We start from the raw sequence: 17146 nt of genomic DNA on the forward strand, positions 1-17146 counted from the left end.
CTCTCGGACATATTTTTGAGAAATTCTGTGTAGAGACCTATGAACTATATACCTCTTTGGTCTATGTACTTTTGAGCAGATAGCCAGTTACTGAATTTAAATACTGGGTAGCATGCAGCATATCAGGCCTCTTTTTGAAGTGGGAGATCGTTCTTTCGCTTAATCTGTTTCTTGAGCATTGTTTGAAATGACTCCTAGAAAGCCCTTAGGTTTTCAGCTCATGGCAGTCCTTGAGGAAGCCAACCTTCTCTTGGAAATGCATGGAAGTCATTGTACTATGGGACATATTTGTGCTGTTCTTTGCAGGTTTTGAGGACCTTGCTGCTCACTCCGGTGGGAGCCCACCTCACCAATGAATCTGTGTGTGAGATCATGCAGTCCTGTTTCCGCATATGCTTTGAAATGAGACTCAGCGGTAGGTTTGTTCATACTTCCGCAGTTAAGAAATGATCAGGTTTCCTCAGCATTAACTAGTTCCTTTGTAGAACATGCAGCTGTGAAAAGCTGCTGAGCTTTATATTATTGTGTTTTTCTACAACTATATGGAAAGTTTGTTGGGAGTTCATTGTACAGCTTCTGATTGTTCTTTTTCCCCAGCTTTGTGGCGCCACCTTGTGATTATATTCCCGTTTGCAGTAATGCAGCGTTGGAGCTGGTTTTAATAAATTTGCCGTAATCTCTGTAAACAAGGCTCGGAGGGGAGTCTGCTTGAAGAAGCCTCTTGATAATATCACACTGAGTAATGACACCTGTGTTATTTGTTTTTGTCTTCGCAGAGTTATTGAGAAAATCTGCAGAGCACACTCTGGTCGACATGGTGCAGCTGCTCTTCACAAGGTAAACCTGCTTGTGTTTGCCTCGGCATTGCTGAGATGGCCCTCTAAGGACAGAAAGATTCCACACTTCCACTTAAGGGCCCTCAGAAAAATCATCCAAAATGGTCATTATTTAGAGGTGGAAGGGGATGAAGGATTTGGCACTTTTCTCTTGGGCTGACCCTGTCAGACTGCACAGAGACAGCGGTAGGGAAGGTTGCCTGGTATAAGGTGTCATTTGAGGAGAGATGGACAGCCAAGTAATGAAGAGCTTTAGGGTACGGAACCAGTTTGAGGATAAAATGCAAACTTCACTCCAAAAAGGGAAAAAAAAAAGTGCTCTAAAAGATACAGCTCTCTTCAGAAGAGAGAATAGTAATGGTGTTGAATAGCCACATGTTGATTTCAAGCTGAGAGCTTTGACTTCACATATCAAAGAGAATTTTAAACTCATGAGATCATATGTCTTGGACAAATGTTCTGACCTTTTCAGCACCCTTCAGGTAATTAAGATTACTTCTTTTAAATTCAAGTAAGTTATTTAACTTCAAACTGTTTCTTGAGATAGTGAGTAATCATAGACTTTCTCTGGGTGTTATAAAAAGGAAATGCGCAGATACAGAAATACTTTTAGTAGGAAAGAATTGTAGTAGAACTGACAGCTTGTGAAACAGCTCTCCTATTTTTTTTTTCCCCATTGTCACATTCAGTTCCAGGGGGATTTCAGGTTTGTTTTTTTTTTCCTCTGTGCACCCTGTGTCATGCAGTGCACTGAATGAATGCGGGGCAGAGAGAGAATCAATCTCTCCAAAGGGGAGAGAGCGCGTTACTTTTTCTCCAGAGCATATGTGAATTTTACTGAGTGCTTATTTATACACTTATTGTGTATCCTCTCCTCTGTCCTTCTTGATAAGGCTTGGAGACACCATCACCATCTGTGCCTGTGGGCATTGGGGTAGAGAAGCAAGGCAAAGACAGCAACTGCGGGGGTGGTTTAACCATCTTGCTTTCCAGAAAAAGAAACAGCCAAAGCTGTGCTGAAGGCTTTTATCCCTTCAGCAAGCAAAGATAGAACGGTAGTAAAGAAACAAAAGGGAGAGCAGGGTGTTTGGAACTTGTAGAGCTGTACACGTTTGTCATTTGGTAGCACATGAAAGAACAGTCTACCTCCTTTACTTTTGAGACAGGGACTACTTAGCTCAAAGCATTTAGCTTAAACTTAGATCCACTGTGCACCATAATTGTGTTTATATGATGCAGAATAGAGGATAACTACCGGGGTTTCTATGAAGTTAATGAAAAGGGTTGCCATGACTAATAATATGTACATTGCAAGAGTCCTGGTGTGGATGACACTCTGGCTCGGCAGCTGTTTTTAGCATCAGAGAAACCTGTTTTGAACCAACCTAATTAGTCCACTGCTGAGAACATACACTGAATGAAAAGAAACTGTACTTACATGACCATTAACAATGAAAATCAATATAGCAAAACTGTCATTAGCAGTAATAGCATGCAAAGAATCTCTCATCTATGCTTGTGTTTTTTCCCTCAGCAGATTTTGTCAGGAAAAAAAGTGAAGAGCATCTCTTTTTGTGGAGAAAACCTACTTTTGGTTTTCTAGTATCTGCAGCATGACTGGAAAGACCAGTCTATTTTCTCCCATTGTTAACCCAAGAAAGTTTATGTGTTTTGGCTTGTTCTTTGTCTTTCAGGTTGCCTCAGTTTAAAGAAGAGCCTAAAAGCTACATGGGAACAAACATGAAGAAGGTAAGACTAAGCACTGTGTTGGCTGTTCTGCTCTTGTCTCAGGCTTGTGCTCATTTCTATATTGTTTGTTTTCACACTTGTGTTTCTTCATTCTTGCAAGTCCCTAGTTCACTGAAAGAGCATGTTTAACTGCATACATGGGCAAAGCTTCAATAATTCTGGGGGATTAAGCCCACGTAGTCAATAGTGAATCTTGTTAATGATTCTGCTGCTTAGGTGAGTCAGTCTGGATTCTGGGAACAGCCATCAGCTGCTGTGGGCTAGAAAACCCCAGCAAGTTATCAGCCTGGATGGTGACATCATCTGATTATTTACTGTCTTCTGCTCTCTCTCCAGCTTCTGTATCATCTTTCTTCATTCACTGCAGGTCTAATACTGAGCTCTTGGGATGTATTTGTCCAGTTTTCCCTATGTAGAAAGGAAACTTTGAGGCTGGTGAAACAGCATGAAAGCGTTAGGAAATTGTGCTATTGTAGAAAAAGCTTTGGTGGCTCTTAGAAGGAGCAGCATTCTGTAGCGAAAACCTTAGTTCACACTGGCAATGCCATTTCTATTAGTCAAATCCAAGTAAACTATTCTTCTTCTCCCTTTCCCTAAATGCACAGTTTTCTGAGAATGAAAGGTCTGGGTTTGTTCAACACCACCATCTCCCTCTATACAGTGGGGTTTTAGCAGCTGGATTCAGTATGGCAAATACCATAAATGTGACCTTTACGTGATTATTAATGTAATAATTTCTTAGGGGAGATCCACTTGAAGAACTCCATATATACTTCTATACCTATATATTCTTTATACTCCATACAGAGAATGTCAGTAAAGATACAGGATTCTACTGTTGAAAGCAACAGGATGGGAAGAAGAGTGCTAGAGAAGAAATAACCAACTTTGAATTTAGGCTGAAAATGCTATTCGTAACAGTAAAACTTCCACTCTTGTTATTTTTAATGATGTGAGAAAAGTGGCAGCATCACGTAAATGTACATTTCAGAGCCAGTATAGCAGTGTTTTGACAGACTGAATGCTTATTTGTAGGAGTCTGAAACTAGCTTGAGGCTTTACTTCTGGTGTAGTACCCTAATGACTGCTTGTTTCCATTGCTGTGGGAGAAGAGTGGAAAGATTTGTGATGATGGTAGGCTGGTCTAAGGAAAGATAAAAGATACCAGGCTAATCTACTGCAGGTATCAGAACTTGTCATGGCATATGTACAGAAAGTGTAAAGTGAAGGTGAATTTGAATTTAGGAAGGCTACCTTTATCAAGTGATGGCTGCTCCCAGCTCGGTAAAGTGATGCTCTGTCTTGTGTCTGATCTGTGCGGGTACCTTGTACTGTCTCTTTGCTGTGCATGCCCAGTCTGCCCTGAAGCCTTGCATTCTGCCAGGTTATTCTTCTCTTTGGTTTTATTTTGCTTTGTTTAAACCATGCATTTGCCTATTTTTCACAGATCTCTTCATGTCTCCTCAACAAACTGGAGCTAAGTAGTGGGGAACAGCTCAAAGCCCTGAACCAATTAGAGAGAGTATTGCTCTTTAAGAACCTGAAGGTCTCTCTCTCCCTTCTCCCTTCTTACCTTACTCCCCTCTTCCTTCTCTTGTAAACACTACTTGAGAGGTAGTTACGTTGTGTGTAGCAAATCTCCCTCCACTCATTTGACACAGCATGGCTTTTGGGGACAGTGCATGCAGCAGTTGCTTTCCAGTGTTGTGGCTGCTGCTGAGGCAGACCTGGGAGGGAGAGACCCTTGTTTCACTGCAGCATTCAGTGTCTTGGTGAGTGCCACTTAAGACACCATCACAGGATCCTCTGAAGGGGAAGGGACTGAGAGGGTATGGCTAAGGTCTGAGTCCTCTACGATAGTGAAAAACTGAAGAAAATAAACATTAAAAATGTAGATTGCTCTGAAGGTTCAAGTGTTGAGTGTCCTAGCTGTTGATCTTGGTTATAGACATAGCAACATACCTGAGGAGTCTCGACCCAGCATGCCTTAAACAGTTTTATTCAAGGTGCATCTCTGAGCTTTGTTGCTTGGTACAGGGCCACCGAGTTCAATGCTCTCTGAAGTTTTTCTGAAAGATACTGCTGCACCTTTTCAACATCTTCAGCCATGTTGAAATTATATATGGTTCCCTGCACAGTATTTGCTAATGGGGTATGAGTAGGGCTGAACTGAATTATGAAATGTGTTAGTCCCTGATAGTTCCCCTGGATAATACTTGTAAAGAAATATTTTAGGCCTGCAGGTTGTTGGTTCTGGACCCATTGTAGAAATCCTGAAAAACTAGCTTAGATGGGACCCTTCTCAGTTTTCCATGTCAGTTCATAAACTTAACGTAGCTTTAGGTCTTGTCTGCCATTAATGCTATTTGATCCAAAAGGAGCTGAGCAGAACATTTAGAGATGTTTGCCATTTTTTGCCTGTGTCTACGGTCAGGGTAGCTTGGAAAGATAGTGGCTGGAGACTCACAGATTTATGCAGAGTTACACAGAAGAAAAGACTAATAAATGTTTCCTTTTGCAGTAGAAAGTGTTGTAGGTAAACACTGGGTTTTGCAGTGGGAGTCAGGAGAACCTAAATCTAAGTTTTCACAGATTTTGGGGGTGGATTATGTTCGTAGTTGCCTAACATGCATAAATACATTTCACCAGATAAACTTTATTAGTTGTTGCAGGACAGGCAGGTAGGTAAGTGAGATGACTGGACTGCCTCCGTGTCTCCAGGATTTGGATCGTGGACTGCGTTCTCTCTGCATGCTTTTGTGTCTTGAACGCTACTTGGTGTGCTGACCAGTTCCATGCTGCATCTAGAATGAGCTCATGTTTTAGTATAATCGCTTTAGTTACTAATCACTGGCCCCTGCCCTTTTCTCTTGAGGCTTACAGTATCTTATGGAAAAACAAACGAGTGCAGGTAAGGTGGCTTGTAGAAAAAAGAGATCTCACGGACCCTTTAAAAAGAATCTTGTAGTATCACATTTTTCTTCACCTTCTTAGACCCTAGCTGGAGTTTTATTGTTAAAACCTCATCTATCAAAGGAAGCATTTGGAGTCTTGTAATTTTTTTTTTTCTTCTACAATTTTGTGTACCCATTTCTTTATGCAAAGATAACTCAGATAAATGTGTTGGGATCTGTACTGAGTTCCAGGATGAATGAACAGTAGCTCTGAGCTCCCTCTCTACTCTGATTTTTAAAGAATGGTTTTTAAATACTAACTTCAGGTATTTTTACTACGGGAAGTGCAAGCTTAATCTAATCTGAAGGACATTAGAAAACTAATGGGACTATAATATCACTGAGCATTGGAGAGGGAAGGAGAGTTTCAGATAATGTTTAAAATTCAGGATATTTTAATGATCTCTATTAAATACTATCTATTTGGAGCATTTAGTCAAAAAGGCAACCTTTGGCTGAAAATCTCAGCCTGTTAACATGCAATGAAGCTTTCTAGTGAAATCAGGAAATGCCTTGGTATTGAAGGTAAAAACAAGCGATAGAAATAGTTCCTTTAGTCAAAGAACAACTGCGCAAGGTTGTTTTTTATGTTTTTATGCTAACATAAAAAGCAAGAAGTCATGGGATTGTTACCTTCTAATTCAATGCAAAATACAGAATGAAAGATGTTACTTTGCTGTCCTTTGATACATGTATTGTTTTAGAATTCCCAACATAAAGACCCTTGACGCTGGTGAAACATTCCTATTAAGCATTTCTGTTTGCTTCTGCAATTTTTTCAAGCTATGCAATTGTCCTTGTAGTTTGCTATCTCTTATTTATAGATGATAGCAAAAGAAAAAAAAAAAAGGGGGGGGGGGAGGCAGGAAAATTATATGGGAGGTAATCCTAGAAGGTAATTCTAATAAAAGGGTACTTGTTTGTGTAGAATGTTGAATACTGGATGTTACAAGATGGAAAAGACCTACTCGGTAATCTCACCTGTCTGTTAAATTGTCATTAAAAAAAAAACCAGCACCAAACCCCAAACAAACAAAACAACAAAAAACCACAAATAAACTTAGATTCTTGTCTGAATGATTTATACTTTGGTTAAATGTTTGGGATGCTACAAAAAGCAACTGAATCTTGTTGTTTGACTGACTAAAGGGTTTCCCATCCCTATGAAGCTGTTGTGACTCAGTCTCTGAAAGATGACACAGGTTCATCAAAATTATGAAAGATGGGCATATGTCTTACGAACCTCAAGAGGACAAATCTTGGAATTAATGCTGAGTACAGGACAATCACTAAAAATTGATATTGTCTCTGAGGAAAAGTGCTTTTTAGAAAGGGCTACTGTTGAACTGAGATGGTATTTGATGTTGTGTGAAAGGGGATGTCAGAAATAGTAATTAAATTGACAGCTTGAACCTTCTGATAGGATGGTTCTAAAGTTACCTGTTTCTCAGGAGCATGATTGAACGTAAAAGGAAGGGGACAACATGGTTAGCTGATAGCAGTATCTTGGATTCATTTTACTGATTCAATTCTGTGCACCCCACCCCCATTTTTATTAGTAAATTTTTACCTGGCAGATCATGTCAACAGGATATAGTAGGTAGAAACAAAGTCTGTTATTTGAAACTATATGAAACAGACTTTCTTGGGTTTAACACATCGTGCTTCCAGGTTTACTTCCTACTTGAAGCAGTTTGGTGCAATGAACCTGTACTGGGTTTGTGTGGCAAGGTTTTGGTAGCAGGGGAGCTCCAGGGCTGGCTTCTGTGAGAAGCTGCTAGAAGCTACCCCCATGTCCGATGGAGCCAATGCCAGCCAGCTCCAAGACAGACCTACCACTGGCCAAGGCCAAGCTCATCAGTGATGGTGGTAGCACCTCTGGGATGACATATTTAAGAAGTGGGGAAAAAAAACCCTGCACAACTGCAGCCAGAGAGAGGAGTGAGAATATGTGAGAGAAACACCTCTGCAGACACCAGGGTCAGTGAAAATGAAGTAGGAGGAGGTTCTCCAGGCACTGGAGCAGTGATTCCCCTGCAGCCTGTGGTGAGGCAGGCTGTGACCCTGCAGTCCATGGAGGTTAACAGTGGAGCAGATCTCCACCTGCAGCCTATGGAGAACTCTACATCAGAGCAGGTGGATGCCTGAAGGAGGCTGACCCTGTGGGAAGCCTATGCTGGAGCCAGGCTCCTGGCAGGATTTATGACCCCATGGGGGACCCACACTGGAGCAATCTTTTCCTGAAGGACTGCACCCCATGGAAGGGACCAACACTGGAGCAGTTTATGAAGAACTGTACTCCTTCGGAAGGACTCATGTTGGAGAAGTTTGTAGAGGATTGTCTCCCATGGGAGGGACCCCATACTGAAGCAAGGTGTGAGGGAGTCCTCCTCCTGAGGAGGAAGGAGCGGCAGAAACAACAGGTGATGAACTCACCACACTCCCCATTCCCCATCCCCCTGTGCCACTGGGGGGGAAGAAGGTAGAGAATTCAGGAGTAAAGTTAAGCCTAGGAAGAAGGGATGGTGGGGGAAGGTGGTTCAAGATTTAGTTTTTATTTTTTCATTATCCTACTCTGATTTGACTGGCGATAAACTAATTTCACCAAGTCATCTGTTTTGCCTGTGACAGTAGTTGCTGAGTGATCTCTCCCTGTCCTTATCTCAACCTGTGAACTTTTTGTTATATTTTCTCTCCCTTGTCCATTTGAGGAGGGAGAGTCATAGAGCAATTTTCTTGGGCACTTGGCATCCAGTGAGGGTCAACCCACCACAGAACCATAAGTCTTTGTATTATGGTTACTGAAAAGGAAGAAAAAATAAATATGGCTATTTCTAGAATAGTTGGTAGGTAAAGTAAAACTACCTGGTCTGATTAGAAGTTTATGCCTTTAATGAAATTAAAGGGGAAGGTAATAGAGGTGAAACATTAGGAATTGACAGTAATGAAAGGTAACACACATCAGTGTTATTTTAGTCACTGAGAAAGTTATAGAAGGAATCCTCTTGGGGTCTATCATAAGTCATGTGAAGCACCTGATTGGTAAAGCCAGCACAGATTCACCAATGGCAAATTGTTCTTGACAGACTTCATTGCCTTCTATGACAGAGTAACCTGATGGGTTGATGTGGGACAAGCAGTGGTCATTGGCTACCTGGATTTCTCCAAGGCTTTCGATACGGTTCCCCACAGCCTCCTCCTAGAGAAACTGATGCATTACTGTCTAGGCAAGTGATCCATATGGTGGGTGGGGAACTGGCTGACAGGCCCCACCCAGAGAGTGGTGTTAAACAGCTCTTTTTCAAACTGGCAGCCTGTCACAAGTGGGGTCCCCCAGGGATTGATATTGGGACCATCACTGTTTAATATCTTCATAAGTGATCTGGATGATGAGATCAAGTGTACCGATATGAAGTTTGCTGATAATACCAAACTGAGTAGGGAAGTGGACGCTTTGGAAAAGAGAGCCACCCTGCAGGAAGACCTGGATAGGCTGGAATACTGTGTTTGGTTTTGGTCCCCGCTATATAAAAAAGATGGATGGGCAGGAGAGGGTCCAGAGGAGGGCCACAAAGATTATCAAAGGACTGGGAAGCCTGCCACGTGAGGAAAGGCTGGAAGAATTGGGTTTGTTCAGCCTTGAGAAGAGAAGAATTAGGGGAGACCTTATCACAATGTTCCAGTATTTAAAGGGTGGCTGCAAAGACGATGAAGACTCCCTTTTTACAAGGAGTCACATGGAAGAGACAAGGGGTAATGGGTGCAAGTTACTAATGGAGAGATTCCGGTTGGACACGAGGGAAATTTTTTACAGTGAGAACCATCAGCCATTGGAATAATCTCCCCAGGGAAGTGGTGGATTCCCCAATATTGGATGCTTTTAAGATTCAGCTGGACAGGGTGCTGGGCTGTCTTGTCTAGACCATGCTTTTCCCAAGAATGGTTGGACCAGATGATACTTGAGGTCCCTTTCAATCTGATATTCTATGATTCGGTGATTTTACATAGCCCTATGAAGTAGTGAATAGGAAAGATAAGAGCACTGACAAGTTTTACATGAAAGGATTGTGATCTATAAGCATTATAAAACATTTTGAAATCTACAGAATTTTATTTTTAGCTGTGTGCTTGTCACAAGTGCTTGACAGAAGCTGTGATTTAGAAGGAGATTCTTACTGCAAAATCTGGAAGAAATAACGAGCAAAGTAATTGAACCTGTTGTTAATTAACAAGCTCGAGGAAACTGTAGCATAGCTAAAACTTGGGAATTAGTCATCAAACAAATAGAATTTGTGGTGTAAAGAAAAATTACACAAATAATTTACTGCACTGGGACATAATATTTTCACAGGCTTTGTTTAAATGAGAGAAATTACAGGCCATTTACAGCAAGTTAAAATTCTAGCTGGAAAGAGGAAAGAGATGGAAAAACAGTAGCAGAACCTAGAAGGTTTGTTGGCATTTAAGAAGAGTAGTATCTGGAAGGAGTCAAGTTGCAGAAAAAGAAAGAGACTAAAGAATATTGCTGTCTTCTAGAGAATTTAAATCTGATGCTAGGGATATAAGAAATAAGGAATGTTGTGGCCTAAAATATAACTTAACTGGGATAAATTTACAAAGAAGAATACAAAATAGGGATTGGTACTGAGTCTTGCTGAATGGTTTCCACTACATGTGAGGTATCTGTTCAGTGGTTAAATTTTCACCCCAAATTGTAGAGGTCTGACAGCATCAGAAAAGCTGACTGCAGTTACCAAACCCAAGAGTAAGTGAAATCCTGCACTTAGAGGCACTTAACTTTAGAAGAAAGCTTTTTTCAGGTCTGCCATTGTCAATTGTCCATGTGACTAAATACTGTATTGTTTTTAGAAGGTTCTGCAGCATCTGTGTGTGCCTGCAATAACAGCACACTGCAGCAAGTGCCACACAGTCTGCATTGCTCCTGCTGTGGTTCCTGTTTGCCTGATGAAAGATCTGTATGAGAACTAAAAATAGGATCCTGGTCAAGAAGGATGTCAAGGGTTAGCTTAGAATTACATCTGAAGAGCAGTAATGACAGAAAGCAGGTGAAAGCAGAATATGGTTTGTCTCTAAACCACTAGGGTGGTATTTGCAATGCGTCATGTATTAGGAGTGAAGTGTTAGAGAAACAGTTGTTAATAGTGAAAAATATCTGGAGGAAAATGAACATGGCATTGCTATGAAGATGAAGAGTGAATTGAGGCAAGAGATACGTGACAGAGCTGCAGGCTGCAGTGTGAGACTGGGTGCTCAGGCTTGCTTCTCAGCCTTCCTGTATAGACGGTGAAATTTTAATTCAACATCAAACCTGTCTATTACTTGCTTATATACTTTAATTGATGCCCTTTAGAAGTCTGGAAACATTGGCAAAAGTGAAGAGATTTGAGATGTACCTGTAGGTCTAAAAGAATTCTTTATCCTAATGCAAGTCTAGGAGGTGTTGATAGGGAAGAGAGTGCTGTAGTAATTGAACTGTTAAGTATATATTATAGCAGAGTAACTACAGTAAATTGTCGCTTGATTCAGGCATGGAGTGTTGGCTAATAAGCTGGTAGTGGGGAGTCAGGGGCTGTTTTGCATGATTTTGAGGTGCTGATTAATTTGTATGCTATATTTAAGTGCTGTTGCCTGATTTTGAGGGTTTTGAGACAGCCTTTGGGGTTTGGCTTGTATAACGCATTGTGCTATGTGATTTTGCTGTACTGATATTCTTAATGATTACTGATTTTCAGTTGAAAATGAGAGCTGGAGGAATGAGTGAATCATCAAAATGGAAAAAGCAGAAGAGATCACCAAGGCCTCCTCGACATGTAACTAAGGTCTCTCCTGGGACAGAACAACCAGCAGCTAATGCTAGTAACACCACGAGTAAGTTGAAATCTGTTTCCAGAGACCAGACAGCATCCATTCTAGAGCTGTTTTGGAATCTTGTCTTTATTGCATTTCTCTTAACATGTTGTTTTGCATTAGATTTTTTTAATGTTATTTCTCAGTGAGTATAGCAATAAAATGTATCATAGCTTTTCAGGTCCATGAGAGAGTTTGAAGGAGATGAAGTACATATTGGTGGAGGAAAGCATGGTCCTGTAGTTAACTTGACAGCATTTCTCTACCTTATGAGGTAGTTTGTACAAAAGGGAATGGGGACCTGGAGAGGTGGCTGAGGTTATAGGCAGCCATGTGGTGCACAGGAGTTCGAGGGTGCAGCAGGTACATGGAAGAGATTTAAAACAAGAACACTGGCAAGAGGAGAGCTAAGGGGAATGGAACTGGGGAGGTCTCCTGCAGCAGGAGACTGCTAACTTAAGTGACATATTCTTTCTTGTGTTCCTGAAGGATGTGCTCAAGGCTGCAGATGTGGTGATAGTGAGGGAAGAGCAATGTGTGACAGGTGAAAATACACAGGTGGAACCGAGGGATGTGCAGAAACTTAGGGATCAAGGATGGGTGAATGAACAGATCTCTCACTACAGATGTAAAGATTGAAAGCATGTACCAGCAGTCCATGAAATCTGAATAAAAGGCTATGCTTATTAAGGGACAGGGAAATATGGGGTGCACTTACAACTGTTCTGGGGAGAATAGAGGCCTTGATATGGTAAAAAGGCATGAAGAGTTACTAAGGAAAGAAGGAGATAGAACAGCAAAAGTACCTGAAGGGGAATTGTGCACGGGAAACTAATGGGCATAGGCATAAATCCTTTTTCACATGCTTTGATTCAGCCTGCAGAAGGATACGGTATGTGACTAGTGCTGTGAGCTCAAGAGTGTAACGTGGGGGTGGCTTTCTTATCCTGTTGTATAGGAGTAGACTAAACAGTTATAACTGGTTTTAAGCTCTCCTCTGGATAAATGAGTCCCTCTGGCTGCAAAGTACTCTGTGCACTCAACATTTTGGTGGCTCAGACATAAACATTAACAGTGAAAGGAAGCAGACAGGAAAATAGAAACAACAGCTGTGTAAAATACCTAGTTCTGACACTTACTCTGTCACAGGAAACTATTCGGTGTCGTGTGAACGATCCCGAATATGTTTCTACACAACAGCATGATTGCTGAAAATCAAATTGTATATAACTTGAACAGCCATCCAGATGAGAATTTATCTCTACATAAATCATCATATTTAAATTTCCAAATAGGTATTAAATTCTATTAAACAGCATTATAACTCCTGTAACATTTTAAAGAGAAAGTTGAATTGTGTTACAAAGCACATCATTAACTCTGACCTTGTGCTAGGTAATGTAGTAATGGTGCTTTTTAGGCCAGAATCTTGGCTTAGAAAGTGAAGAAGCAAAGATTACAAAATTGATCATGTATTCAGTTACATTTCTTAAAAATCAAGTAATATCCTGTTACATAATTAAGACCTTTCCAAAAATCAAGCAAGCAATAAAACAGTACTGTACAAAATCTCACACATTTCACATGTAAATTCTTAACAATTCTGGTTTGTGCAATTATTACTGTGCCCCACCATATATCTTTTTAAATATTTGTTTTACATTTTTTACGTTCTCAGAACTGAGAGCTGCAAATGTGTGGGTTCCTTCTAAAGGAAAACTTAAGTTCTTGGAGCATTGTCTCATATTTAGAAAGAGTAAAAATCCTTCACTGCTGTTTCAGACCCATTTGAGTTCTATTGCGATTCCATTTGTTTAGGGAGAATTAAAGAAATAGGTCTTGCCTTCCAATCAAGATAAAATACTCACTTTGAAAGAATAGTCATTCTAATTCTTGATGCAAGTCTTTATCAAAGAGTAAAGTACACTTTTCAGACTATTTTCAGATTCCTTCTTAATTATAGAAACCTCTGCACCCTTGAACTATGTGAATTACCTTATTTGCTGACTGTCAGATTTCAACTATTGTGTTTTAATTTGGAGAACTGCTAGTATCTCACCTGTTCATCTATTTAATTCTTTAATACCTAGCAAAAGAGCTTAGTTTATCTACTATCTCTGCATTAATGCATAACTCTCCGAGATCATTTGTAGTATGAAGTAGTGATCAAAGTAATTCTTTGTTGCTGTATTCAGTGTATGAATTTGTGGTTGAGGGTCAGAATAATACTGATCTTTTTGCTTCTGTTTCTTATCAGCAAGTGGAGTTACTTTCATAGATGCTCCTTCTCCCAGCTCCTCTGGGAGCTCGGAAAATGTTTCATCTGTGGTCAGCCCTGCTATAGACAGTGGTTTGGAGTTGTCCTCACAGACTACCTCCAAGGAAGATCTGACAGACTTGGAACAAGTTGCTTCTTTGGGACTTAATGCAGGAATGCCTTCCAGTGAGGCCAAAGTCACTGAAAATCAAAATCAGCCTGAACTCCAGGTACATGGATATAACTTAGAAAAGTTCCAACTCCCAGCATAATCAGTTTTTGGTTTAGCTCACTTACTCTCTTTCTGTTTCTCTCTTTGGTCATATATTTTATTTCAAGACTTAGGGTCAGAATAAAACATTCCTCAGTGTAAGTGATTTGTAAATTCACAAGCATTCAGTTTTTGTTGTCTCTTGAGACCATCCCCTTTGGCTCTGTAATTATAACTGTGCAGCCCAACAGTGCACCCGCATAGCTATTTGTACTCCTGCCAATGCCATTAACCTTAATTAAAGGATAAATTGTTAGAGGGAAACACAGAGGAAGTCTGCAGAACTCATTTTATTGTCTTTAGTGAACAATTTACTTGAGTTTCTAGAAATTCAGATGTTGATGTTTGTGCGTGTGCATTGGTGTTGCTGTGAAGTATAACAAACCTGAACCAAGGTCTTTGTCAGTAAGTTTTCCTCCATGTTGTCTCCGCTTCCCCTTCAACATTAATACTGTTGAGAGGATGAATTAGAGCTACAGGTAACCTTTCAGAGCTGCAGATACTTTGAATGGTAAAAATGCTGAGAAGGCATAGATAGAAATAGTGTGCTGAAATTATGTAGCATTTAAAACCAATGAGCCAAATACTAACCTCGGGGGCAGTAAGAATGATGGGTTATAGGAGTATCTTAAAAGTGAAGTCCTCAGTCTTGCAACCTAGAGTTTATGTAAAATAGATATTAACTGGATGGAGATGAAAGGGCAGAGAGGCCTGCAGATTATCTAAAGGCACTCTTTGCTATTAAATTTTGTTTTCCTGCTCCTCTTCCATTAGTGACCTGTGTAGTTTTAATAGTTCTGAATGAACATTGAACAAATAAGCCTTTCTTTTAACTTGTCTAATGCTTGTTAACTCTTGTTTTGCTTCTTTCATTCTCAAATGACTGTTATCAATGAAGAATGAAAGTCTGAGGGAGGAGAAGATCCAGTCAGCTTCTGTCGAATCTATCCCTGAGGTCCTAGAGGAGTGCACATCTGTAGCAGAACATTCTGACTCTGCCTCAGTTCATGATATGGACTATGTAAATCCCCGAGGTGTACGTTTTACTCAGTCTTCCCAAAAAGAAGGTGAGAGGTGGGCAGTGTTGCTAAAGCCCTTCCTCCTTTCCACTGCTCTATTTCACTTTCTGCTAAGAGGGTGATAAGCTCCTGTTCCTCAGTGGGTCTGTAACAATTTCATTTGTAACACTTGTTAGGCACCCCCAAAAAGCAAAAGCAAAATTAAGAGTGCTAATCTCTCTTTTTCCTTAGGGGCAGCGCTGGTCCCGTACGGGCTACCATGTATTAGAGAGCTGTTCCGCTTTCTTATCTCACTCACCAACCCTCATGACCGCCACAACTCAGAGGTGATGATCCACATGGGGCTGCAGCTGCTAACTGTTGCCCTGGAGTCAGCACCCATTGCAAACTGCCAGTCCCTCTTGGGACTTGTGAAGGAGGAGTTGTGCCGGCACCTATTTCAAGTGAGTCTGGCTTATGCTAGCATGGCATATAGCACCAGAGAGTCAGATATTAATTTGCATCAGAGTCTATTAGAATTTAGATAAGCTCTCTGCTGCATTGCAAGGAGACTTCTGAATTGCACCAGTGAAACGGTGCTGTTGCAAAGTCAGAGAGGTGGTCCTGTCCTGTTTTCTTTAGACCAGGCCCAAGAAGGATGAAGATGATTTGAATGACTTGTTACTGTGGGATAACAATATGTTTTGATATAATTGTTTTTGAGGTAATTATGGATGCAAGTTACTATCTTAGTAGTAGGCAGAACCTTTGGAGTACCGAGCTATTAATTGCACAAGGGCCATCTCAGAGGCCTGTCTTCTCCCAGGTTCCTTCTTCACTAAGAGGGTCTGTGGACTTCACAAAAGAACAAAATTGTAGTAGGAAAAGTGTTATCATAAGCAGAAGGGGATTAGGTATATTAGTCCTCACTAGCAAAAAGTGAGACCAGGAGGTTGAAAAAGGGACTTTTTTTAAAATGCCATTGCTATAGGAGGCAACTGTGTGGATCTCAAGGCTGTTGCAGGTGATGCCTGCAGTGCCACAGTACTGCTACTTATAGCACATAATGACTAGCCTTTGTAATTCTTAAAGGTTTTTTTTTGGTTTTTTGTTCAGCTACTGAGTGTTGAACGTCTCAATCTATATGCAGCCTCCCTCAGGGTGTGCTTTCTTCTCTTTGAGAGCATGAGAGAGCATCTGAAATTCCAGCTGGAGGTGAGTTTCTTGAGTATCATTTGGTGCCTAGTAATAGTTTATTTGGCTCCAGTTAAATGCATATAGCTAGGCAGTAAAATACAGTTTAAATATCAATCTACCTTTGTATAAATGACACAGTGGGTTGCGGGTAGGCTGTGTAGGCCTTTTCTTGTGGGATAAAATGTATTTGAGACTTGTATACTGCACTGCCTTCATACTGGGTTTTTTTGAATGGTAGGTCCAGATGCACTGAATGGTGGAACTATTTGAAAACTTTTTACAATCTCCTTTAGAATAAGCCATTATTAAAGATGGAGTATCATATGGAAAGATGAAGCTTAAATATATTTCTGTAGTCCTCAAAGCTGTTCACTGTCCTGCTTTCTTTTTTCTTTCCTTAAACTGAGCTGCCCTGTGTTTCTGCCAGATGTATGTCAAAAAGCTGATGGAAATCATCACTGTGGAAAACCCAAAGATGCCCTATGAAATGAAGGAGATGGCTTTGGAAGCCATTGTTCAGCTGTGGAGGATTCCCAGTTTCGTGACTGAGCTCTACATTAACTACGACTGTGACTACTACTGCGCCAACCTCTTCGAGGAGCTCACGAAGCTGCTCTCCAAGGTGCTGAACCGCGCGCCGGGGGCTGCTGGCTGCAGCGGGCGGGGCGGGGAGAGGGAGCCGCGGGGTGCCGAAGGGGCAGCCAGTAACCCAGAACCAGGGTGAGAGCAGATGCAGAGCTGAAGGAGTGGTCAAAAGATTCGGACTGAGTAGTCTGTAGAGATGAAGAAGGCCATTTAATATTTGAAAGCAGAAGGGAAAAGAATAGTCTTAGATAGCTTTAATAGATGCTTTAATAATGTCAGAGCAGATAAACTGTTAAGTATGTGGTAGAAAGCTTTGTGTGAAAATTTACGGTGTTCTACTTTATGCTTTAGACTTCCCCAAGCTGTAGGGGAAACTTCCTTCCCCCACTATGGTGAGAGAGGCATGAAAGTTGACTAATACTTGCATTTTA

General features: G+C 40.9%; 1 protein-coding gene across 2 annotated transcripts in view; it reads left to right on the forward strand.

Annotated features, from left to right (window-relative positions):
• GBF1 (golgi brefeldin A resistant guanine nucleotide exchange factor 1) overlaps window positions 1–17146 on the forward strand; it is a 112543-nt gene that overhangs the window by 68485 nt on the left and 26912 nt on the right. The window contains exons 6-15 of one of the 2 annotated variants that reach the window (XM_074907306.1): window positions 307–415; window positions 777–837; window positions 2531–2585; window positions 5461–5496; window positions 11293–11428; window positions 13665–13894; window positions 14834–15002; window positions 15186–15397; window positions 16050–16148; window positions 16558–16752. In XM_074907306.1, the coding sequence (XP_074763407.1) occupies window positions 307–415; window positions 777–837; window positions 2531–2585; window positions 5461–5496; window positions 11293–11428; window positions 13665–13894; window positions 14834–15002; window positions 15186–15397; window positions 16050–16148; window positions 16558–16752 (1302 nt within the window). The remainder of the gene's footprint in view (window positions 1–306; window positions 416–776; window positions 838–2530; window positions 2586–5460; window positions 5497–11292; window positions 11429–13664; window positions 13895–14833; window positions 15003–15185; window positions 15398–16049; window positions 16149–16557; window positions 16753–17146) is intronic. The other variant, XM_074907307.1, reaches the window with a different exon arrangement.

Source organism: Athene noctua, chromosome 5 (genome assembly GCF_965140245.1).
Source record: "Athene noctua chromosome 5, bAthNoc1.hap1.1, whole genome shotgun sequence".
Taxonomy (NCBI): Eukaryota; Metazoa; Chordata; class Aves; order Strigiformes; family Strigidae; genus Athene; species Athene noctua.